General features: G+C 48.3%; 1 protein-coding gene and 1 pseudogene across 1 annotated transcript in view; both read left to right on the forward strand.

Moving 5' to 3' along the window:
* Positions 1 to 26,347, forward strand: part of RTN1 (reticulon 1) — a 132,386-nt gene that overhangs the window by 63,120 nt on the left and 42,919 nt on the right. Inside the window, exons 2-3 of the mRNA XM_077323954.1 lie at positions 10,537 to 11,277; positions 15,461 to 16,255. Coding sequence (XP_077180069.1) covers positions 10,537 to 11,277; positions 15,461 to 16,255 — 1,536 coding nt within the window. The remainder of the gene's footprint in view (positions 1 to 10,536; positions 11,278 to 15,460; positions 16,256 to 26,347) is intronic.
* LOC143831034 (U6 spliceosomal RNA) lies at positions 25,867 to 25,934 on the forward strand (annotated as a pseudogene).

The raw sequence follows: 26,347 nt of genomic DNA on the forward strand, positions 1-26,347 counted from the left end.
CTCTAACAACTAGGAAGTTCAGTGGTTCTCCTGGAGGAGCTGATTCTGGCTCTTAGTTGCCAGTTCTGGCCTGTTGTCCTCCACAATCCTCCACAATTGATTCGAATGAGATACCACGTGTTCTGGAATTCCTAGTTCTCCCCAGTGATGTTTGCATAGCACCCCCCACCCCGAATTTTTTTCCCCTTGTGCTTTCATCCCTTTCCTTCCACCCACTGCAGTTCAAGTGACTACAGCTTTTGCAGCTAAATTAGGCAAATGTATGCAAATCTTCAGAAAACACAGCTCAGCACAGCTGGGACGCATGACTTGGAAGTTTTCCTTGTTTGGCTGTGTGGGCAACCAGGATGCTTTAAAAAAAAACACCGAAGCTTTCCTGTTTAAAAGTTTAAAGTGTAAAAAACACCGAACATCTTTCCTGATGTTGCTGCATTTTCATCTGTCTGGTGCATTTTTATCCCGGCCACCCTTCAAGGAGTTTGGGGCAGAATGCATTTTATCCTCAAAACGAACCTGCGAGGTTGGCCGGGTTGCCAGCTTCTAAATGGGGCCAGGATAACTCTTGGGATTACAGCTGAGATCAGTTCCCTTTAGGATGGCTAAGCTGATCCTGGGGGTTGTGGAGGGGGCATTGCACACAGGATGACATCACCTCCTGGGAAAACTGGAAGTGATGGCGGGTCATTCTAGGAATTGACAGGAAATCTGTGGTTGGGAAGCATAGTCCACCGAAGCCCCTCCCCTTCCCACCTCCTCCAGGCCCATCACTGGCCATTTTGGGAGGGGTGGGTGGTCGACATGACCATATATGGTCATATCACCTGATCAATGTTTAACAAATTTAGATAGATAGATAGATAGATAGATAGATAGATAGATAGATGATAGATAGATAGATAGATAGATAGATAGATAGATAGATAGATAGATAGATAGATAGATAGATAGATAGATAGATAGATAGGGAGGGAGGGAGGGAGGGAGGGAGGGAGGGAGGGAGGGAGGGAGGGAGGGGGGAGATGGAGAGATGGAGAGATGGAGAGATATGATTTTGTTGTAAACTGCCACAAGCCGCCCACAGAGTCCCCAATTTCACATCCAAGTGATCCCTCCCCTCCAAAAAATCTCCAGAATCCAGCCTGGCCTGGAGGAAATTCACCTACCATCCCATAGTGGTGCTCAGCAATTCCCTGGGTATGCTAAAGGAGCGAGCTCCACAACGCATAAACACCCTGCAAGCCTTTGAGGACTAGTGTGGTGGTAAATCTTTTTTTAAAAAACGAAATCCAGGCACCCCAATTCTCCAGCAAACCAACACACACGTGATGACATTCAAAGCTCAAAGGCGCGGGGGACGGGGGGCAAGGGAGAGACAGCCTTGGAACGCAGCCGAGATTCATTCATTCATTCATTCATTCATTCATTCATTCATTCATTCATTCATTCATTCATTCAATATTTATATGCCGCTGCTCTCAAATATCTCGCAACGGTTTACAGAATTCATAAAAACAAATAAAACCCCATTAAAACGTAATTAAAACACAATATCATGATGGCGGATAATAAATATATAACCCACTCCCCTCCCCCCGTCCAGCAAAGGTCTATTACTCTCTGTCTGGGAGAGAGGGACTTAGTTGGTTTCGGCTAGAGATCCACAGCTGACAGCGCCAGGAGCTGCCCTGGCCTCAACCGCCTGCCTCCTTCCCACCGCCTCCTCTGGCCACGCCCCCCTCTTACGTGTCGCCTTGGTTGAAGTTGGCGAAGAGCCTTTGGCCGGTCCTGGCCTCGCCACTCTGACTGGCCGAGCTCATGGCGCTCCTGTGGGGGAAAAAAATCATGATGAGTCACATTTCTAAAGTTTCTGTGATAACTGGAATTGTATGCCGGTTCTTCCAAGGTCAGTTTTAGCTCTTCTCCTTTGCTGACTGGCAAAAACTAATTCGCTGTCTTGTTCGGATAATTCCACTAGCCCCAATCTTGCAGTCGGACAATAATGCTGATTTCTCGCTTTGAGTTCCTCCCTCAGTTTATCATCCGTGTCACTCGCTTGCAAAAACCCTTCGATCCATCTCTTGCTGAGGTTCAGCAGGATTAAGACGTTGAAATGGCTGACTCCGGCCAAAGGCCCTTTTATATTTAGGGGAGATTGGCACGCGGGATTATTGGTTCCGTTGGGCGCTGGGGCTTTCCTCTGTATTGTTGATGCTGTTAAAATCTCAGCATCAGGCCGCTTAAATATTTATCAGCCACTCTACGGCATCTTGAGTGCATTGCCTCTAGTCGATAAGAGCTTGCGTTTGGTAAGAAGCATCGACTTTTAAAAATAAAATTGGGGGCAGGAGACAGAAATCTTCACACAAACCCGAATTGCTACCGAGTGATTCTCTAAGAGAGCCAGTTTGGTTAGGAGTGCTGGGTTCTAAAGAGCCGGGTTTGATGCCCCGCTCCCCCACATGCAGCCAGCTGGGTGACCTTGGGCTTGTCACAGTCCTGATAGTGCTGTTCTGACTGAGCAGTAATATCAGGGCTTTCTCAGCCTCAGCTCCCTCACACGGGGAGAGGAAAGGGAAGGCGAATGGAAGCTGCTTTGAGACTCCTTCAGGTGGAAGGGGCTGCCTAAGGAGGTGGAGAGCTGCCCCTCACTGGCGGTCTTTAAGCAGCAGCTGGACAGATACTTACCATGGATGCTTTAAGCTGATCCTGCATTGAACAGGGGGTTGGAGTAGACAGCCTGTATGGCCCCTTCCTACTCTATGATTCCATGTGCAAGCACACTTCATCAGATATGACTTTTTTTGTGTGTGGCTTCCTTCCCCTCTCAAAGGATGCTGGGAACTAGAATATGATGGAGGTTTTTTAATGTTCTACTAGTATCAAAGCCAATTTAAAAAATTGGCTTTGAAAGGGGCGGAGGCAGGAGGCCCTGAGAGGGTGGCCACGGCTCCCTTTAGCCGGCAAAATGGGCTAAAGTTAGTGGAAAGCCCTCCCCTCCCCTGGTGGCAGTTAGAGGGCTTTGCAGCCCGCAGGGAGGCTGCAAACTCCTCCCCCCCCCCGTTTCCCTCCCAGCAAGAGCATACCTGCAGTCCGCAAAGCCCTGTTGCTGCCTCTCTCCTCGTGGGCGACAATGGAGGCTGCAGCCACAAGGCTTCTAAGCAGACAAGGAGGGAGGGCGGGAGCTGGAGGGGGAGGGCCAATCAGGGTAGACCTCGACGGACAGGGCCCCGGATAGTCTCCTCCCAGGAGGCTGTTTCCCAAATATATAAGGGAGCGAAATAGTGGTAAGGATTAGAGATCTGTCACCCTCCTAGAACCTATTCTCCGAGAGACTTAGTGGATTTTTAAACCAGGATGTTGTCTGAGATTTCGTCACTTGTCTTTGTTTCTCCCCAGCGGATAGCTGTAAATCCATCATCTTTCAAGGACGGATGTTTACTGACAAGTGTTGATGGGAGGGAGCTCAGCAAACCAGCTGGCTTCACAGATTCTGCCTGCAGCCCTCGCAAAACACTGAATTCATTCCCAGGAAGACAAAAAAAAAAAAACCTTCCCCAATACAAACTGTATAGAAGTGCTTAACTAATCTTAAAGGGCACAGTGCTCCTTTGGGGGACATGTAAGACGAATATCTGAACACACCTGTTCCCCTTGCTTATTCTGAAGATGTCTTTGGGGGTATCCCTTTCTCATGAGTTGGCTGCCTAGAATCTCTAGGTTGGCCATCTAGGCCATCTAAGCCTCAAGACCCTTTTGGAATTCTGCCCCAGGGTGGTAGGGCAACCCCAAAATGGGAGGTGAGGGGTTGTGATTCAGTGGAAGATCCTCTGCTTTGCATGCAGAACATCCCAAGTTCAATCCCCGGCATCTCCAGTTCTTCAAGTATTTAAAAGGCTGCCATGCAGAGGATGGAGCAGAGTTGTTCTCTCTTGCCCTGGAGGGACGGACCAGAACCAATGGGATGAAATTAATTCAAAAGAAATTCCGTCAAAACCTCCAGAAACAGTTCCTGGACTAGATGACCCAGGAGGTCCCTTCCAACTCTATGATTCTACGATTCTAAATTCTAAGTTCCTGACAGTTAGAGCAGTTTCTCAGTGGAACAGGCTTCCTCGGGAGGTGGTGGGTTCTCCATCTTTGGAGATTTTTAAACAGAGGCTGGAGAGCCATCTGACGGAGAGGCTGATTCTGTGAAGGTTCAAGGGGGTGGCAGGTGACAGTGGATGAGCAAGAGGGTTGTGAGTTCGAAGGACCAGTTCGAAAAATGAGGCAGGAGCTGATGTGAAAGATCTCTGCCTGAGATCCTGAGTAGAGAATACGAACCTTGACGGACCCATGGTCTGATTTGGCTTAAGGTAACTTCATGGTTTAGTGGAGGGGCTGTAGCTCAGTGGACCTGTACACCTCCCAGAATTATATCCCATCTCTGGACTACAGAGATCAGTTACCCAAGACGGAAATGGAGGGCTTTGTAGGGTGGACTCTACAGCATTGTAATGCACTGAGATATTTGTCTTCTTGAGGCTCTGTACACAACAATGTTGCGTATTATTGGTGCTGGGGGGGAACAACGGGAGGGCTTCTGGAGTTCTTGCCCTGCTGATGGAACCAAGGTTTTGGCCACTGTACCACAGAGGGTTGGATTGGATAGGCCATTGGCCTGATCCAACATGGCTTCTCCTATGTTCTTTGGGACAGTGATGTTCTGTCTTCTTGGTGCTTGAGAGGTCACAGTGGGAGGGCTTCTGGAGTTCTTGCCATGCTGGTGGACCTCCTGATGGCACCTGGGTTTTGGCCACTGTGGGACACAAAGGATTGGACTGGATGGGCCTTTGAGCTCACCCAACATGTTTTCCCTTGTGTTCCAGGCTCCATCCCCAAATCTTCAGGTAACTCCATCCCTCACCTAGTGCCCAGGAGGACCTGGCCATCCTACCCCCAGTGGGCAGGAAAGCAGCTGAGAGGGAGGTGATTTCAAGAGGGAAAACGTCTGAGAAACGCACCGTGCTGTTGTGTCTGTGCCTCCTTCGTCTTTAACCCTCCAGGGGAGGAACAGATGCAGTCAAGGAAACTCGCGGGATCGTTTGACTCTTAACATTCTTTGAATCAAGATCAGTGTGTGGTCTCCCCGCACAAACACACCCCCTGCCTGCAAAGCCCTAAAGCCATCCTGAGCCGGCAGGGTTGCTGAATCGCTCGCTTTATGCCTTCGTTCCGTAATCCTGGCTCCTTATTTTATTTTCCGTGATCAAAATGAGCCCTGACAACACAGGCAGGTGGTGGTGGAGGCCTCACACTCGCGGTTTTTAATTTGTAAGATGTGTCTGAGAAGGACTGTGGTGAACATGACAGCATCAGAAGAGCCCTGCTGGTCAGGACAGTGGTCTGTCTAGGCCGGCCTTTCTCAGCGTTTTGACCATCGAGAAACCCCAGAAGCCTCCTTCAGGCCTCGAGGAACCTTCAGAAGTGGCATGGATCATGCAGAATATGGTTGGGAAGCATAGCCCACCCAGGACCCTTTCCCTTCCCAGCCCCTCCAGCAGTTTGACATAATAAACGCTCATATCATCCAATAATTGTTTAACAGATTTAAAATATATGAACTCCCCTCACATTCAAGAAACCCCTTCAGGGCTCTCCAGAAACCCGAGTTTCACAGAAACGCAGGGCCTAGTCTGCACACACAGGATAATGCACTTTCAATGTGCTTTGACAGCTGGATTTTCCTGTGCGGAACAGGAAAATCTACTTCAAAAGTGCATTGAAAGTGCATTATCTATTGTGTGCAGACTAGGCCCCGGTTGAGAAAGCCGGATCTAGGCCGACATCCTGTCTCTCACAGTGGCCACCCAGTTGCTATGGAGGGCTAGCAACAGGGTATAGAAGCCTGGGCCTCCCTCTGATTTTGCTTCCTGTCACTGGTATTCAGAGGTTCACTGCCCATGACTATGGAGGTTCTCTTTTAGTCACCAGGTCTAGTAACCACTGATTGACCATGAATCGGCATAATCCCCTTTTGTTTGTTTGTTTACTGCCCCTCCCAGACCAGCTGGCTCGTGGTGGTTTACAATGCTGAAACAATAAAATACAATAAACATAAATTATAAAATGTACAATAATCCAGCATGGCAGCCATCTATGCCGGTGGCCATCTCTATATCCTCTAACATGGAATTCTACATTTGGAACCGGGCCAAATTCATGCGCCAAATTCAATTCATAAGAAGGCCCCAATTAAAATTCCGATGGGGCTAATGGTGCACATGTGGCGGGCCCGTTCCTCCTCACGCAGCTCACAATCTGTCCTTGAGTGATCTATCCCCGTCTCCTGCAGCAGACGGTTCCCTGCTGGGGCCGACTTTCCAAACAGGTGCAGAAAAAGTGCGTACCTGGGCTGGGGTTTTTCCAAGGAACGAGCTAGTAGTGAGAGCACCATCTGCTGGGCTCTAGCTGGACCTAAAAATACCGTTTTCTTTCTTTGGTGAGTAAGTAGAACAAAGTTATTTTAACACATGCAGTCTTTTTGTGGCTTCCTGAGATCATGTGCCTCTCGTAGGTAGCAACGGTAGCTATGGAAACAGGGGGAGAGAGTTTGAGAGACATCTGAAACCTCTTGGGCGAATGTGGGTTTTGTGACTGTTGTGAGGATGGGGTCGCCAGCCTCCAGGGAGTAGCTGGAGATCACCTGGAATCACAGCTGATTTACAGGTAACAGGGGTCAACTCGCCTGGAGAAAATGGCTGCTTTGTGGCATTACACCCCATTTAGATCCCTCCCATCCCCTAATCTTGCCTTCTTGCTTACATCCCTCCCCTAATCTCCAGGTATTTCCCATCCCAAAGCCAAGTGCATGGGAGAAGGGAACTCTGCCCAACTATACAAATGGGTCTATGGGTCTTGTTTATCCGCCAAACAGTTGCAAAGTGTTTGGGGCTTTTAGGAATGTCACAAAGAAACAAAGCGATAGAGCAGTAGTGGCCAAACTGGTTCTTCAGACATCCAGAGACTACAACTCCCACGAGCCCTTGCAAGGTGCTGGCAGGGTCACATGGGAAATGTAGTCCGTGGACATCTGGAGAGCCACAGTTTGGCTCCCCCTGCCATAGAAATCCTGCCCACATGGGATGTACTACTGAATATTAATAACAGAGGGGATACCAGGAAGCAGAGAGAAGCCAGGATAGCGAGGGAAGGATGTGAGAAAATCTTATCGTTTGTATTTATGCCCTGCTTTGAGACTCCTTCGGGTAGAGAAAAGCGGCATATAAGAACCAACTCTTCTTCTTCAGTAACATCAGGGCTCTCTCAGCCTCACCTCCCTCACAGGGTGTCTGTTGTGGGGAGAGGAAAGAGAAGGCGATTTTAAGCCGCTTTGAGACTCCTTCGGGTAGAGAAAAGCATCAAATAAGAACCAGCTCTTCTTCTTCTTCAGTAATCTCAGGGCTCTCTCAGCCTCCCCTCCCTCACAGGGGGTCTGTTGTGGGGAGAGGAAAGGGAAGGCGACTGTAAGCCCCTTTGAGACTCCTTCAGGTAGAGAAAAGTGGCATGTAAGAACCAACTCTTCTTCTTCAGTAATATCAGGGCTCTCTCAGCCTCTCCTCCCTCACAGGGTGTCTGTTGTGGGGAGAGGAAAGGGAAGGCGACTGTAAGCCCCTTTGAGACTCCTTCAGGTAGAGAAAAGCGGCATGTAAGAGCCAACTCTTCTTCTTCAGTAATATCAGGGCTCTCTCAGCCTCACCCACCTCACAGGGTGTCTGTTGTGGGGAGAGGAAAGGGAAGGCGACTGTAAGCCGCTTTGAGACTCCTTTGGGTAAAGAAAAGCGGCATATAAGAACCAACTCTTCTTCTTCAGTCATATCAGGGCTCTCTCAGCCTCCCCTCCCTCACAGGGTGTCTGTTGTGGGGAGAGGAAGGGGAAGGGGATTGTAAGCCACTTTGAGCCTCCTTCGGGTAGAGAAAAGCGGCATATAAGAACCAACTCTTCTTCTTCTTCAGTAATCTCAGGGCTCTCTCAGCCTCTCCTCCCTCACAGGGTGTCTGTTGTGGGGAGAGGAATGGGAAGGCGACTGTAAGCCCCTTTGAGACTCCTTCAGGTAGAGAAAAGTGGCATGTAAGAACCAACTCTTCTTCCTTTTTCTTCAAAAATAGCCATTTCATATGCGTCTGAAGAAGCGAGGCACAGAAGCTCATGCAGAAAGAAACTTGGACAATCTTGTTGCTTGCTTTCTGTTTTGAGGGACTTGTTAAGCAAGGGTTTCATGAAACTGGGATTTCTTGACCAACCTGGAAGGGTTTCCCAAATGGATGGGAGTTAATTTTTAATTAAAAAAAAAATCGTTAAACATTTATCAGGTGATATGACCCTATATGGTCATATTGCTCCGTTTCCCGCCCTCTCATTGGCCAATTATGGGCCTGGCAGGGGCTCATGGGAATTGTAGTCCATGGACATCTGGAGGACCCCAGGTTGACTACCCCTGCTCTAGAATGTGTCAGGGATTTCTTGACAGGGAAAAAACGTTGAACAAGTTTGCTGTAAGCCGTGGAGGGAGGGTTTCCAGTTCTGACTGGGTTGGGGAATTCCTGGAGATTTGGGGAGAGGAGGAATAAGGAATTTTGTAGAAGGACATTTGTGAGAGAAGGTCCCCTTGTAGAGCAGTACTTACGGAATAACCATTCTCAAGATGCTTTTCAATTTGTGTGGTTCTTGAAACTGCATCCACAAAGAAGTGTGAGAGGAATAATTTAGAGACTGTTCTTTTATAGAGAGAAACATTTGATGCCTTCAGATTCAATGCCTTACGACTCAGGGGTAGTCAAACTGCGGCCCTCCAGATGTCCATGGACTACAATTCCCATGAGCCTCTGCCAGCATTTGCTGGCAGGGGCTCATGGGAATTGTAGTCCATGGACATCTGGAGGGCTGCAGTTTGACTACCCCAGCATGTCCACTCAGACTTAACAATGAAATGGATTATTCTTGTTTTTTGGGTTTTTTTGTAACCTTCAATGTCTATTTAACGCTGTAGCTTCTAGGCGCTTTCTGTTAAGCTCATGGATGCTGGTAAATATTTATTTGCGTGCTTGCTGATTCTGTAATTAGGCAGACTTTTCATTAGCCATAATTTGTTTATTTTGCAGATGCAACATTAGGATCTGAGGAAGAATCTTTTTTTTGAAAATGCCTAATACCAGATGCCGTTCGACATTTCATGCTAATCTACTTTCTGAACTTTGAGAATGCTTGCTTAATTTCTGAACATTATCATTATTTTTATTTCATTTTGTTGTCCATTTTTTAAAACAGATAAGGCATTCCAAGTGAGTCACCACTAGCTTCTTTTTGCAAGGGACTTTGACTCTGCTTTTGATTTGTTTAGAAAATAGAGCAGGTTTTCTCAGCCAGGGGTTCATGAAATCTGGGGGTTTCTTGATGGCCCTGGAAGGGTTTCCCAAATGGGTGGGTGCTAACTATTTTTAATATATATTTTTAATGTTTAACAAATGTTTAACAAACATTTATCCAGGGATTGATTGATTGATTGATTTATTTATTATATTTATATACTGCCCTCCCCGGGGGCTCAGGGCGGTTTACATAATAACATAAGAACAATACATGCAACAGTCTATAAAACATTTGAATAACCGTGCAATAATAACTGATAATTGTAAACATGTAACATTGTAATTGTATAACCAATAAACAATACAACGTTGCAACCTACAAACATGTCCAGAGTGTATAGGTGGTGTTCTGAGGGGGGGCGTGGGGGGGAGCAGGGGCCCTTTGGTCGCTGTTGGTTATATATATATGGTCTTAACTGAATGCCTGGTGGAAGAGCTCCTCCTTGCAGGCCCTGCGGAACTGTTTTAGCTTCATCAGGGCCCTGATCTCCTCTGGGAGCTCATTCCACCAGGTAGGGGCCAGGACAGAGAATGCTCTGGCCCTGGTCGAGACCAGGCGGACTTCTTTAGGGCCAGGGACCTTTAGCTGGTTGGTAGCAGTGGAGCACAGGGCTCTTTTGGGGGCGTAGGCAGGGAGGCGGTCCCTCAGGTACACTGGGCCCTGACCATGTATGGCCTTGAAGGTAATTACCAGAACCTTTGGTCTGACCATATATGGTCATGTTGACCCACCCACCCCTCCCAAAATGGCTGGTAGGGTGTGGTAAGGAGAGAGGCCGCAGATGGGCGTGTCCTCAGCTATGCTTCCCAATCATATTCTGCATGACTGTGCCACTTCTGGGCTTTCTTGAAGCCAGAAGAAGGTTTCAGGGGTTTCTCGATGGTAAACAAGTTGAGAAAGTAGACTATTAAGGTTCCCATTACTCTGTTCCCTCCCACGGTTCTTTCAGAACTGCTGCCTGGAAGCTGACAACTCCAACAGAGAATTGTTGCCCCTTCTCTTCATGTGTTTCTACAATGTGCATGCAAGGAGTCTACATGCGCTGTCATACCGAGGATACTAAGGGAGTAAATCTTAGCCAGAGGAGACCTTTTTGCCTCACAAAATGTTATTTCTCTATCTTTTAGGAGGCATGGCGACATCTCATCTCTACGATTACAGCTCTTCCAAGGCACCAGACAGGGGCAACGGCTCCTTTTACACCTCCCTGATTTCTGATGACCTCTATACCTCGCCTCCGGATTCGTCCTACTTCACCGGCATTCACACGAAAGAAGAGAGCCACGTGACGACCTCAGACAGCACCGAAAGGTTCCCCGCCCAGGACGGGACTGCCTTTGAGTCCCGTGGCTTGTTCACCTCCGATTCGGGGATAGAGATGACCCCGGCGGAATCCGCCGACGTCGACAAAACCTTTGCCGATCCCATGGAGCAAATGAAATCGGAAGCGTATAAATACATGGATATCAGCGGGTCGGAAGAGGTCAAGCGCCAGGATCGGTGCGATGTGGGCTTGGGAGACGTGGGCCCCCCACGTTCGAGTCATAAGCGCGAGGAGGATATGACTGACCCCAAAGGGACAGCTTCCGAGGTAAAGCATGTGGCCGAAGAGCCAAGCTTGCTTGCGGAGTCTGTGTTCCCCTCAAAGGCGTTTGGGGACCATCAGTATCACGCCTCAGTAAAAGCACCGGTCAAGATTACTTTTACAGAGATCGAAAGTGTGGTCGGAGAGCCCACTGCCAAGGAGAAAGTGGCAGAAAAAGGAGAACTGGGCCTCAAGCCTGGCCACGAAGTCGTCCCCACGGTGACCGTGTCTGAGCCAGAAGATGACAGCCCAGGTTCTATTACACCACCTTCATCAGGAACAGGTGAAAACTACCTGCATGTAGAAGCATGAATTAGGGCTGTGGGTTAGGATGTTGGAATCCACGTCCCCTGTTCTTGTTCCCCATTGCTGCTCAAGCTCCCCATGATTCTGGTGGTAGCTTCACATCTCTACTGGGAAAAAAACCCGGAAGTGACGTAAGGTTACTCTAGGAATGACCAGGAACTCTGTGATAAAACCATAAAGTTTCTGGTGATTCCTAGATCTACCTATGCCACTTTCATTCCTCCCCAGAAGGGATGTGAAGCTGCGGTAAGCAGGACACCACTTATATCCCTGCTCACATCCCCGCCCCTTGTCCCTCTACCCGTTGCCTAGCAGCCCTAATGTGGATCACTGAAGCTAATTTATAAATGAGTTACAATCTGCTCTGCTCCTTAATTTTATGAAGGCTTCACTACTGTTCATGTAAACAATGACTGGCTTAAAAAAAAAAAAAAAGCAAAAACTTGCCAAGTCAGAGGCCTGCATGGAAATCATGGTGCTTTTTAAACCAACGCAAGTGGCTAGACAGTGATGACTATGAGGAAATCATACTCTGCATATGCTCAGAGGTCCTCTGTGTCTACCCATGCAGGGAAAATTAGTCCCAGGCAGTGTCCTGTTAGAACGGTTAGGCTTTTGATTCCTGCAGGTATTCAAAGACCTACCAAATCCTGCATGCAAAACGGTCAAACTATTCTATTCTATTCTATTCTATTCTATTCTATTCTATTCTATTCTATTCTATTCTATTCTATTCTATTCCATTCCATTCCATTCCATTCCATTCCATTCCATTCTATATACTCCCTCCCCTGAGGCTCAGGCCGGATTAGAAGAAGAAGAAGAAGAAGAGTTGGTTCTTATATGCCGCTTTTATCTACCCGAAGGAGGCTCAAAGTGGCTTACAGTCGCCTTCCCTTTCCTCTCCCCACAACAGACACCCTGTGAGGGAGGGGAGGCTGAGAGAGCCCTGATATCATTGCTCAGTCAGAACAGTTTTATCAGTGCCGTGGCAAGCCCAAGGTCACCCAGCTGGTTGCATGTGGGGAAGCGCAGAATCGAACCTGGCATGCCAGATTAGAAGTCCGCACTCCTAACCACTACACCAAACTGGCTCTCAGTTACATAAAAAGGCAGAAAACAGTACATGGCACTCAGCTTTTCACATATCAATAATATTAAATTATAACAGAGGTAACAGAATATAACGCTGCAAACACGTCCAGAGCAGAATGCATGGGTGGATCTTTGAGAGGGAGGGAGGGAGGGAGGGAGAAGGGGCCCTGTAGATGTTGCTGGTCACCTGGTCTCAACCAAATGCCTGGTTTTGTAGTATAGCTTGTCATGTACATGTATACCATTTGGGGCAAATTTCCATGTGTTTATTGATTTGTTTTGCATAAAGAAAAATATCGGGCTTCAGGACACTTTTCACAACCATTCTGCTAGGTAGACAAGAAACTGGCTGGGAAGCAGTGTAGGTGCCAAAGTCTTGATGTTCGATGTGCAGACGGAGGGAGGGGGGAACAGTCTAGCCGCTGTATTTTGGGCCACCTGAGCTTTTTTGAAGTCTTCAAAGGCAGTTCTAGGTAGAGCACGTTGCACTAGTCCAGCCTTTCCCAACCTTTTGGACTGTGGAGGGGCCCCTAAAATAATGCTTCAGGCTTCAAGGAGCCCCGGAAGTGATGTCAGCTGGCCACGCCTCCATGCCACCCCCCCCAGAAGTGTCATGTCACTGGAAGTGATGTCACCAACCATATTAACAGGCAGGCTCTAGAACAGGGGTAGGCAAACTGCGGTCCTCCAGATGTCCATGGACTACAATTCCCAGCGTTCGCTGGCAGGGGCTCATGGGAATTGTAGTCCATGGACATCTGGAGGGGGGACTGGAAGAGGGGGAGGGAGAGACAGGAGGCGGTTTAACCCGTGAGTAAGCATGCAGCCTCCCTCTCCCTCCCAGGCACAGAAACCCTCAGGTGTCCACAAGCCACTGGTTCGGAATCCCTGCACTAGTCTAATGTAACTCTACCCCCGAGCTAAGCTAATCTGTGTGCTAATGCACATTATATCTGAGGAAGTGTGCATGCAAATGAAAGCTCATACCTTGAATAAAACTTTGTTGGTCTTAAAGGTGCCACTGGACTCTAAATCTGTTCAGCTGCTTCAGACCAACATGGCTCCCTGCTTGAATCTAGGTGCTAATGAAGGAGGGTAATGAAGGGGAGAAAAATAAAGTATGCACATAACTTCCTACCTTTGCATGATTTGTTCGGGTACCAAAAGGTGTGTTTTCATGGAATCCTAGAATCCTAGAGTTGGAAGTGACCTCCAGGGTAAGGTGACCAGATTTTAACATTGCTAAAGCGGGACACCATTGACCAGGAGGGTTCTCGATTAAAATTTTGGTCTATATGGACCAACTAAAAGTTTCATAGAATGCATAGAACGTAAAAATAGTATTACAATATATATTTTTAAATTTCAACATAAGTACAATTTGCCAGGTACCTCCAGATGTCCCTCCAAAAGTGGGACAATCTGGTCACCTTACTCCAGGGTCATCTAGTCCAACCCCCTGCAGAATGCAGGAAACGGCCAAAAGAGCCAGGCACCAATACAATCCCTTCTGTCCACCCATTCACAATCTGCCTAAGTTCACAGAATTAGCGTTTCTGTCAGATGGCTATCTAACCTCTGCTTAAAAACTTCCAAAGAACTTGGAGAACTTACCACCTCCTGAGGAAGCCTGTTCCACTAAGGAACCGCCAGGAACTTCTTCCGGATGTTTAGCCGAAAATTCTTTTGAAGTAATTTCAACCCACTGGTTTCAACTCATTGGTTCTGGTCCGGCCCTCTGGGGCAACAGAAAACAACTCTGATCCATCTTCTCTATGACAGCCCCTCAAGTCTTTGAAGGTGACTATCATATCACCTCTTAGTCGCCTTCTCTCCAGGCTAATCCTTTTCAGAGGATGAGAATCTTTTTTTTTTTTGCTGGGGGAATGCGAGACAGGCCGTTATGAAGATGTAGGAAAGCCAGAGCATTGATAAGTAATTAGGGCATGTAAGCAGTAAAGCCTCTTGTGGTGCAGAGTGGTAATGCAGCAGTCATGCAGTCTGAAAGCTCTGCCCATGAGCCTGGGAGTTCAATCCCAGCAGCCAGCTCAAGGTTGACTCAGCCTTCCATCCTTCCGAGGTTGGTAAAATGAGTACCCAGCTTGCTGGGGGGTAAACGGTAATGACTGGGGAAGGCCCTGGCAAACCACCCCGTATTGAATCTGCCATGAAAACGCTGGAGGGTGTCACCCCAAGGGTCAGACATGACCCGGTGCTTGCACAGGGGATACCTTTACCTTTACCTTTAAGCAGTAAAGACCGAGAATCTAGTAGCACCTCAATAAAGACTAACAAAATTCATGGCAGGGTAGGAGCCTTTGTGAGTTGCTGCTCCCTTCTTCAGATGCAGCTAGAATATGAGTCCATCTGTCCTAGATACTGGAAACTGGAATGAAGTCCAAATGACCTCAGCAGAAAAACAACCATGGCAGGTGAATGACGGGAGCAAGTGTGATTAGATTTGGCAGAGGTAGCAGGCATGGAGAAATCAGCATTGACAACGAGGCAGGAAAACCAGGTCTTGATTCAGTCCAGGTGGATGCATCTTCCTGAGCTACTCATGTTCTTACGGCTGGGGCAGTGATGCTCTGTATTCTTGGTACTTGGGTAGGGGGCAACATTCAGAGCGCTTCTGGAGTTCTGGCCCTGTTGGTGGACCTCTTGATGGCCCCTGGGTTTTGGCCACTGTGGGACACAGAGGGTTGGACTGGATGGGCCACTGGCCTGATCCAACATGGCTTATATTTTTGTCTTTTGTTTTGTTGCACTCAGGGGCGGGACAGCTGCCCTGAGTGGCTGTTAAGTGCTGAGTGGCACTTAAGCCATGAGACCAGCTCCTCCTCCAACCCCAGAAATATTAAGTCGAACAAATGGTTGTTGCCTTTTGTAATAACTGGAATAATTTTTATTCCTGTTGTCTGCTGGAATAAAAAAAAAAAAAACATACTCCATGGAAAATATTGGAAAAAAACTAATTGCTAATACAAACATTTTCTTCTTTTTCTCTGTTTGGTCCCCCTATCTTACTCTGTTCTGTCTCCTTCCTTCCTCGCTTGAAATTCCAGAACCGTCCGGCTCAGAGTCCCTAGGGAAAGGCAGCCTCTCTGAGGAGGAACTCATCAACGCCATTAAAGAAGCAAAGGGCTTTCCCCACGAACGCCCTGAAGGCCGACGCTCCCCGACAGCCGTGCCAGAAAAGCGAGACCCCCCGAACAAGTCAAGTCTTCCTGCTGGCGGCCCTCCCATCGACCATGAGGTGAGCAGCGCCGAATCGGGCGATTCGGAGATCGAGCTGGTCTCGGAAGACCCCTTAGCGGCCGAAGAGGTCCTCCACTCCAACTACATGACCTTCAGTCACAGCAGCGGCCCGCCCCCTTCCCCCGCGTCCCCTTCCATCCAGTACAGCATCCTGAGGGAGGAACGAGAGGCCGAGCTGGACAGCGAGCTCATCATCGAGTCGTGCGATGCTTCCTCAGCCTCCGAGGAGAGCCCCAAACGGGAGCACGACTCCCCCTTGATGAAGCCGGTCATTATGGACATCATCCAGGAGGAGAGCAACTCCCGAAACGAGAGCCGGGCCGCTTCGAACTACCATGTAAGCAGTTCCAAGGAGAGCAGGATGAATAGGGAAAACCTCGCGGACTCGGCCTCCTACCTGAAGTGTTCCTTCGCCGCGCCCAAAGCAAACCTTGACCTGTCTTCGTCCTCTTCCTCCGCCGTCACCGGAGAGGCGAAGGACAGAATTGCTCAGAAGAAGGCGGCCGATGGGGCGGCCGCTGCAGCCTCAAGCCAGCTGCCTTCCAAGGGTTCGGTAGCAAGAGGTCCCTGGCCTTCCCCGCCGTTTCTAAATAAGCAAAAAGGTAATTGTGGGTACGTTATATGTTCTTACCAGAAATATTACATATTTGTCCACATATCATGTGGTGGGGCTGCTCGATGTAGCAGATAAGAGAAAGAATTAGAGCTTCCTGTAGACCAGTGGTTCTCAACCTGGGGGTCGCGGCAGGGCAATCAGCTTGGCTGCGGGGGGCGCCATCCACACAACAGCCTTGCGGGGTAGATCGAGATAGAACGTTCATCTGTCTGGAGCAGTGGAAAAGAGTGAGATCGGCACGGTGGGACAAGGGGCAGAACTGAACTGAGAAACCCCGGGAAAAAACAATTTATATACAATCATGGACAATGGATCTTCATGCCATTGGTCAGTTTGGGTTTAATTTCTGTGAAAGAACCCTTGCATAGTTTTATGGTTGGGGGTCACCGCAACACGAGGAACCGTATTAAAGGGTCGCGGCATTAGGAAGGTTGAGAACGACTGCTGTAGACGTTGCGTGGAACTGATTCACACCATCAGCAGGCGTGGCGAATGTGAAATGCTAAATTTGAGAGGTGATTGAGGGAATGCATGATGCCGTCATAGTAATCAGGCCTTTGGTCCTTTGGGGATAGTTGGTTAAGATGGCAGAGCTTGCCCAGTCATAGAAGCATGATATGGAGTGCGGGAAATAAATCTCCCAGGAAGTCTATTGCAAAAAAAGGTAAACATTTATTCAAGTGGATCAAGTTCGTTTTTAGGTTGCAGTCAGAAGAAGGGGAAAGAAGCCTAATCGAAAGAAGGATTTCCTTTATCACCCATGGCCACCTTGTCCAGCGTCATGCGTGTGAGCGTGCGAGGGTGTTGTTTCTACAGGAGACACCTGCAGAGGCAGGTGTCTTCAAGGAAGTCCATGTGGAGAGAGTGAGAGGACAAAAACAGAGAGATAGGAGGGATCAGAGGGCAGCTCCCGGGTTAAGACAAAGAGAGGCATCTATATACCTATAAATCATATGCAGAGTATATTTTGAGGACAGATCAGCAAGTAACAGCTCCAAGAAAGTGGCACCTGGTGCAACATGGCAAGAACACAACTAATGATGTGAAATCGCCCCGATCGTTGGTGCAAAGAGCAGGGCTTTGTGTGCGTGAGATTCCAAGCGTGCCAAGAGATTTCTTGACAAAATGGCTAACGATTTGGGGTGGGGTGGGGGGTTTCCTAAAAGACAGGAACCGACAGAGCCAGACTGGACCATGTGCAATCAAGTAATGTACCACCCTCTCCACATGTCCCTGGTGAGTCGCTCACTCCAGCAGGTCTGCCGGGCAGTTAAACAGTAGAATAGGCTGCCCAGGGAGGGGGCGAGCTCCGCCTCCCTGGCATTTCATTCATTCATTCATTCATTCATTCATTCATTCATTCATTCATTCATTCATTCATTCATTCATTCATTCATTCATTCATATTTATATACTGCCTTCCACTGAGGCTCAGGGCGGTTACATAGAACGTAGAACAATACAAGGAACTTCGTTTTTTTTCCATAACATATAGATAACCACAACAATAATAATATTATCATTAATTACTATAACAAAGGTAACTATAATAATGCAAACAGGTCCAGGGGGCAGAATGCATGAGTGGTGGAGGAGCTCCCTTTTGCAGGCCCTGCAGAACTGTTTTAGCTACGTTAGGGCCCTGATCTCATCCAGGAGTTCGTTCCACTAGGTAGGGGCCAGGACAGGCGGGCTTCTTTAGGGCCAGACAAGCTCTTGTCGGAGATGCTTTAGGCTGATCCTGCAGGGAGCAGGAGGGTTGGACTAGACGGCCTCTAAGGCCCCTTCCAAGTCTAGGATTCCGTCTCTGCCCCCAACGTCTCGGGTTTCTCTAGCTTTAACAGCTGTGTACAAGAGAGAACTCGGGAGGTTGCATGATTGTCTTGCCGAGGTGAGAAAAGCCTCTCCTGTCGCTGTCCTGCTTATTCTGTACAAGGTATAAAGCAGGGGTAGTCAAACTGCAGCCCTCCAGATGTCCATGGACTACAATTCCCAGGAGCCCCCTGCCAGCGTTTGCTGGCAGGGGGCTCCTGGGAATTGTAGTCCATGGACACCTGGAGGGCCGCAGTTTGACTACCCCTGGTATACAGGGTATAAGCACAGCTGTGACAGAGAAAGGAAGGTTTTTCCCCAGCAGGGTTGCTGCTTCACTCTGCGGTAATGTACAACTGCCAGTATTCCCTGCTGCATGCAGGTGCCAACGCCATAACCCCTCAGAGCTGTGACATGCCCAGCTGGAAACATGTTACATACTAATGGCCTGTGCATGTCCAGCATGTACATTTCCTCTGGCGGAGCCCCTAGCACCTTCCCAGGGCTTTTGCAGGTCAGTAGAACAAGGCAGAAGGGAATGCTTAGCCTTTCTCTCCCTGTGTGCCATGGTTCCGAGGACAAATTGGGGTGCCGCACGCCCTCTTGAGCAAGTTTGTTGTAGCGGATAGAGCGGCAGACTGGGACCCTGTGTGATCGGGGTTCATCAAATCGTAGATCTGGAAGGGGCCTCTAGAGTCATCTAGTCCAACCCCTGCAGAATGTGGGAAATTCATGTTCAAATTGCGAATTTCAAATCCCAATTTCTGTCATTGTACAGCGGGTACAATGGGGCAAGTGCGATGGGCCACACTGGGGGGGGGGGAGTGTAGAAGGACTCTGGCAGGCAGACCAGGAGTCCCTTGGGTCCTTTAGTGACAAGAAAGCTAGCTGGCAGAGGAGAAGTGTGATGGAGGCATGCAGAGTGGGCTGGCCGGCAGAGGAGATGTGAAGAGTGGGTTGGGGCAGTGGTCCCCAACCTGCGGTCCGCGGCCCGGTGCCGGGCCGCGAAGGCCAGGGCGCCGGGCCACAGTTCCCTCTCCCCGCCCCCCCCCCCCGCAGTAAAAAGCTTGCGGCCCGGGAAGCTGCTTACTGCGGGAGGGGAGGAGAGGGAATGAGGGCTGCGCACGCATCGCTCATGCGCGGCCCGGCCGTGCATGCACACACGTGCGATGCATGGCTGAAATCGCGCATGCGCAGCATTTCGCGCATGTGTGCATGCGCGGAAGTGCCGCGCAAGCGTGATTTCGGTCACGCATGAATGCATGCGCGGCTGTGGCCACGCATGCGCGCTGCGCAGGTGGGGCAGTTGCCCCGCCGGTCCCTAGCCGGAAAAAGGTTGGGGACCACTGGTTTGGGGGTCGGAGGGTGGCTCCTGTTTGTGCTTGTCTACTCAGCTCCTTCCCTCCTTCCCATCGGATATTGGTCCCTGGCAGGCTGCTGGGAGGCTGCAGCCAAGCAGAACCCAGAATCGACGGGGAGGGCTTTAGTTTTGGCATGGAGGTGATGCTCCTGCCCCTGCCCTGACTCTCATATCACCAGGAGCCAAATATGCTAGGGACACCCTTACCTGGCTGACCTTGGGCCCAGCACAAACTCGCAGCCTGGCCCACCTCGTAGAAAACACAGGAGGAGAGAGCACTGTTCTAAAAGCCACCTGGAATCCAAAACAGGGCAAGAAGTGGGATAGAGGGGAAGAAATGCGTGCAGATGCACACAGACACACAGAAAGCCTGGGAATCAGATTCCGAGTGTGGAACCTCCCGGTCTTGTCTGCTGGCGTGAAACGTGATTGGCAGGCAGGCTTGCCTTGCTCGACTCCCTTGAACAGGTGCAAGGTGAGGTCCTGGTTGCTTTTTGTGTTTTTTTGAGGGGTGGGTAGTTTGCTCCAGAAGTGTAGCGGAGCACCCAAACAGGGGGGGGGAACCCCACCCTCACTGGGGGTCTCGCATCCCTAACCTCAGGTCTTGCAAACTGAGGGATGTAGCTTCCTTGATCAAGTCAATCCAAGGCATGGTGGGTCTTCCTCTTTTCCTGCTGCCTTCTGCTTTTCCTAGCAAAAGAAGCATCTTGGTGTAGCTTAACCTGCTTTCTCCACATTCTGGGACTCCCAGAGGGTAGGGAGTGGATGTCAGTCATATAGGAGGGAGTGGGATGTTCCCGTCCTCTCATGTACTGGTGGCATGATATAATCAGTTCAAGTTGAAAAAAAAATTGGGGAAGTACATCTCCACTGACATCAGTGAGCAGAGAGGGGAACAGGCTTGTGATAATTAAGGGCAGGCACCTGGAGTACACAGAAACATCTAAACAGTAAGTCTGTTCCTGTGGAATGAATTGCTTTAATGATGTGATCTTTGGAGATTCTTAAACAGAGGCTGGAGAGCCATCTGACGGAGAGGCTGATTCTGTGAAGGCTCAAGGGGGGGCAGGTGACAGTGGAGGAGCGAGAGGGTTGTGAATGTCCTGCATAGTGCAGGGGGTTGGACTAGATGACCCAGGAAATCCGTTCTATGATTCTATGATTCTAAATTCCATCTCAACATCTGGAAGAAGTTCCTGACAGTTAGAGCGGTTTCTCAGTGGATGAGCGATTGGGATGTGAGTGTCCTGCATAGTGCAGGGGGTTGGACTAGATGACCCAGGAGCACCCTTTCAACTCAGTATTCGATGATTCTATGATTCTAGGTAACGGCAGACCCGTGGCTAGAGGGAAGAAGAAGAAGAGTTGGTTCTTATATGCTGCTTTTCTCCACCAGAAGGAGTCTCAAAGTGGCTTCTGATTGCTTTCCCTTTCCTCTCCCCACAGCAGATGTCCTGTGAGGGAGGTGAGGCTGAGAAAGTCCTGATATTACTGCTCAGATAGTTCTATCAATACTGTGACGAGCCCAGGGTCACCCAGCTGGCTGCATGTGGGGGAGCGGGGAGTCAAACCTGGCTCACCAGATCAGAAGCTGCTGCCTTAATCAGTACACCATGCATCTTGGATTGCAGTTCTAAACACACTTTTACCTCCCTTTCCTTTCCTTTCCTTTCCTTTCCTTTCCTTTCCTTTCCTTTCCTTTCCTTTCCTTTCCTTTCCTCTCCTCTCCTCTCCTCTCCTCTCCTCTCCTCTCCTCTCCTCTCCTCAGCCTGGAGAAAAGGAGGTTTAGGGGGGACATGATAGCCCTCTTTAAGTATTTGAAAGGTTGTCACTTGGAGGAGGGCAGGATGCTGTTTCTGTTGGCTGCAGAGGAGAGGACACGCAGTAATGGGTTTAAACTACAACGATACAGGCTAGATATCAGGAAAAAGTTTTTCTCAGTCAGAGTAGTTCAGCAGTGGAATAGGCTGCTTAAGGAGGTGGTGAGCTCCCCCTCACTGGCAGTCTTCAAGCAAAGGTTGGACACACACTTTTCTTGGATGCTTTAGGATGCTCTGGGCTGATCCTGCGTTGAGCAGGGGGTTGGACTAGATGGCCTGTGTGGTCCCTTCCCACTCTATGATTCTATGATTCCTTTCCTGGTGTGTGTTTGAGCTGATTAGAGGTATTACCGGGACCACTAGAACGAATGCAGTGGGAGGTGATTTCAATTATATTAAAAAAACAAAACAGCGAGGATGGTAGAGGCTTTGAATGAGATTGACAGCTGTCCAACAGTGTGCAAAACCAGTGAGATCACTGGAGCAGATAATCCACATTTCTTCAATGTGTCCCAACAGCTCCCAGCTTGTAACTGGCGAGCAATTTGGGAGCTGAACGGGCTGGTATTTGAGCACCATGTATGCGTCCTCCCATCTGCCTTGCAGGGTGACTCTGTTATGAGTTTTGCTTCCCCAGGCTGGTTGCCGGATGGAAAGGGAGGCCTGAGTTCTTTCCAGCTTCAGTCGTAAATGCTCTTTCTTTCAAATGTATGTTGCCACCCAGTGGAGAATGAGGAAAACAGCCTGTTTTTATCCCCTTTTGTTGTTTCATTTTAACCAGGTGCTCAAAAACAGTCTGTTTTCTTTTTCATTTCGCTGTTGCTATATATGTGTGTCTATGTGCAATCTGTAAAATGAAATGGCTTAAAAATATATATAATAATATACATACTATATATAACATATATAATTTAAGCCATTTCATTTTACAGATTGCATCAATTCGTTTTCTTTATTAAACACCCTTTTTTGGCACCATAAATTTCAGTGGGAAACATTTCTTGCTGTACTTGGCATTCAAAATGGTGTTTCTCTCACTTGTACCTTCTTTGGATTTTCTGAATGTGAAGGGAAAACAGGAAAGAGCTTTTCATAAAGGTCGAGAGCCAGTTTGGTGTCGTGGTTAGGAGTGCGGACTTCTAATCTGGCATGCCTGGTTCGATTCTGCGCTCCCCCACATGCAGCCAGCTGGGTGACCTTGGGCTTGCCATGGCACTGATAAAACTGTTCTGACCGAGCAGAAATCAAACCCAATTTTCCAGATCAGAGGCCATCACTCTTAACCACTATTATTTAAGATTGCCAGGTCCCCGCAGGGGATGAGTGGGGGACTAACAAGAGTTGCAGTGAGGCCCATCCTATGTACAATGAGATGCCTACAGAATGTCTACGACACGGCCCATGTGTCCCAGGAGTGAATTCGTCACATCCAGGACGTAAGGTTGACATTATGTGTTTGAGCAGAAACTCTATAGTAATTTTGGCTTCTACCATAGAATTTTTGCCCAAATACCAGAGTATTACCCTGGTATCCTGGGTGTGATGACATCACTTCCGGGCATTTGGGGCAGAGATGTAGAGAGATAGTTGCATGTCGGCTGGACCTCCCTTGTTTGGGGGTTAAGGTCCCCTTCATCGGTCACACGATGGGTGCAGGGAGGTAAGGCCTGGCAGCAGGAGACCCTCATCTCCACTGGGGGGGGGATCTGGCAACCCTATATGCCTTCCTGCCTAAGGCCACAGAAAAGGTTTTACTCTTTATCATTGTTTTCAGCCAGCTAGTGAAGGATTTCTTTTTCTTTTTTATTTTATAATGATATACAGAAAGAAAAAGTAAGATAGAATAGAGAATCATAGAATCATAGTATCATAGAATCATAGAGTTGGAAGGGAATATGCAAACATCCATTTTGATATATCCCCTTTCCCCCAACCCATAAATTCTTTCTTATCTCTGAGTCTGTATTAGTTGGTAAGATAGTCCATGAAGAAATTGCTCTTGAAAAACTTCTAATGGATTTCTGTTTACAATGCTGGTAAGTTTCCCCATTTTCGGAAGCGATAATGCTGGTATTTCTGATGTCTTCTACTTTTTGGCTAACACCAATCTTGCAGTTGTCGTAGCATAGAAAAAGAAGCATATTGCATGTGATGTAAGCTTTTCTGGACACAAACTTAACAACATACATTCTGGTCTCATAGAAAACTTAACCTTAAACATTTCCTCTAAGACACCATGAACTTTAATCCAAAATGTTCTTACTTTCTCACGTCTACACCACATATGAAAAAAGGAGCCTAATTTGTCATTACATTTTCAGCATACATTTTTATAGCCCTTGGCTATATAGCCTATTACTTTAGGTGTAATATACCATCTATAAAACATCTTGTACCAATTTTCTCTTAATATTTGACTGTTAGTTAGTATAGGAATTTTAACCCAGGCACGTTCCCATTCTTCCATTGTAATATTTATCTCCAAATTTTGCATCCATTTAATCATGCAATTTTTACTTGTTCAGTTTCAGTTTCATATTTCAACAACAATTTATATATTTGACCTTGTAAATGTGTTTTCCCTTGAAGTAATATATCTTCAAATTCAGAAAGTAGCGGTCTCACCTTTTTGGAGAATTCAGCTTTAAACCTAGAACACAGTTGGTTATAGTCTAACCATTGTAACTCTACCCCCTCTCATTAATGCTTGCAAGTGTTTTAAGTCTCCTGACCTTGTGTGGATTGCTATTCCCTTCCAAACTCTTACTAGCCCTCCTCCCCATCCAACAACAGGGCAAAGAGGCTGAGGCCAAGGCCTTCCTAAGAACATCAGGAGAGCCCTGCTGGGGCAGACCAGGGGTCCATCCAGTCCAGCCTCCTGTCTCACACAGGGGCCAGCCAGTTCCTCTGGAGGGCCAGCAACAGGCCTTCCTAAGGACACCAGGAGAGCCCTGCTGGATCAGACCAGGGGTCCCTCCAGTCCAGCCTCCTGTCTCACACAGGGGCCAGCCAGTTCTTCTGGAGGGCCAGCAACAGGGCAGGGAGGCCGAGGCCTTCCTAAGGACACCAGGAGAGCCCTGCTGGATCAGACCAGGGGTCCCTCCAGTCCAGCCTCCCGTCTCACACAGGGGCCAGCCAGTTCCTTTGGATGGTCAGCAACAGGGCAGGGAGGCTGAGGCCTTCCTAAGAACATCAGAAGACCCCTGCTGGGTCAGACCAGGGGTCCATCGACTCCAGCCTCCTGTCTCACACAGGGGCCAGCCAGTTCCTCTGGAGGGCCAGCAACAGGGCAGAGAGGCTGAGGCCTTCCTAAGAACATAAAAAGAGCCTGGCTTAATCAGACCCGTCCTCCATTCTTTCCAGTGTCCAGCCTGTCTTCTCTGTGTGGTTTAGTGGAGTCTGCATCGGATTATGTGGATTAAACGTAAAGCATCTGCTTTCTAAGGAAACCTGGAACAGAAGGTCACACTTTGTGGCTTTTTGTTCCTTTATGGCTTCCTGTTAGAAACAAACATCAGGCCACACGTCCGGCAGCAAACTTTACTCAAGCACCAAAAGATGAACAACACACACGGGGATGGGCTGTGGCTCAGCGGTAGACTATTTGCCTGGCATGCACAAGGTCCCAGGTTCAATCCCTAGTATCTCCATTTAAAAGGACCAGGGAGGTGGTGATGGGAAAGACCTCAGCCTAAGACCCTGGTGATCCATTTCCCATCCCATATCGTGGGACTCTGGGGTTTCTTGATGGCCCTGGAAGGGTTTCCCAAGTGGGTGGGAATTAATTAATGTTAATTTATATTTTTCAATTTGTTAAACATTTATTGGATGATATGATCATATATGGTCATGTTGACCCACCAAACCCCTACCAAAATGGCCAGTGATGGGCCTTGAGGGGGCGGGAAAGGGAGGGGCCCCAGGTGGGCGTGTCCACAGCTCTGCTTCCCACCCATATTCTGCAGGATCACGTCACTTCTGGGGTTTCTCAAAGCCTGAAGAATGTTTCAGAAAGTTCTCAACAGTAAAAAAAAAGTTGAGAAAGTCTGGCGTAATCAGTACTGGCTTTGATGGGCCAAGAGTCTGATTTTGAATCAGAATCAAACAAACTAATCAAATACCTTTATTGGCATAATCATCATAATAAAACACTTATACAAAAGACAAGGTGGTTCAGATTCCAGGTCACTTGGAGAAAATCACATGGAGGAGTTTTGCAATACCTTCAGTTATTTGAGGGTTATCATAGAATCATAGAGTTGGAAGGGGCCATACAGGCCATAGAATCATAGAGTTGGAAGGGGCCATACAGGCCATAGAATCATAGAATCATAGAGTTGGAAGGGGCCATACGGACCATCTAGTCCAACCCCCTGCTCAACACAGGATCAGCCCTAAGCATCCTAAAGCATCCAAGAAAAGTGTGCATCCAACCTTTGCTTGAAGACGGCCAGTGAGGGGGAGCTCACCACCTCCTTAGGCAGCCTATTCCACTGCTGAACTAATCCGATGATCCGATAAGAGAAAGTGCACTATTGTTGCAGGGCTGTGAGTCTTGCTTGCCCCCACAAGAGGAAACATGTGCCGTTCTCTAAGATGGTTATGTTGCTTTGGCAGCACATATACTAAAATTGGAACGATACAGAGAAGATTAGCCTGGCCCTTCGCAAGGAATCAAAATCACACAGAGCTGGAAGAGAGGCCACCAAGGGCCATTCTGTACAGCCCATCCTCCCCCCTCCCTTCTCAGGGACTTAAAAACCACACATTCCTGACAGGTGCTCATCCAGTCGCCTCCTAAAAATTTCCTACGAAGGAGACTCCGCCACTATCCGAGGTGGCCTCTTCCAGCTGTTAGAAGACAGCTTCCTCCATTCAAATGTAAAAATACAACTTCACTCACAAGACATATAATGGAAGTCCTCAGGAAATGGGTCAAGCTTCAATGAATAATAAAAGCAGGTCATGGAAACAAGATGTTTTTTTTTTTAAGCCATCCATAAATGATGGCTCAAAATGATCAAATAGTTCTCTGGCTCAGGTTGGATGCTATACTACAAGGCCAACCTGGCATATAATCATAGAA

This window comes from Paroedura picta, chromosome 2 (genome assembly GCF_049243985.1).
Source record: "Paroedura picta isolate Pp20150507F chromosome 2, Ppicta_v3.0, whole genome shotgun sequence".
Lineage (NCBI taxonomy): Eukaryota > Metazoa > Chordata > Lepidosauria > Squamata > Gekkonidae > Paroedura > Paroedura picta.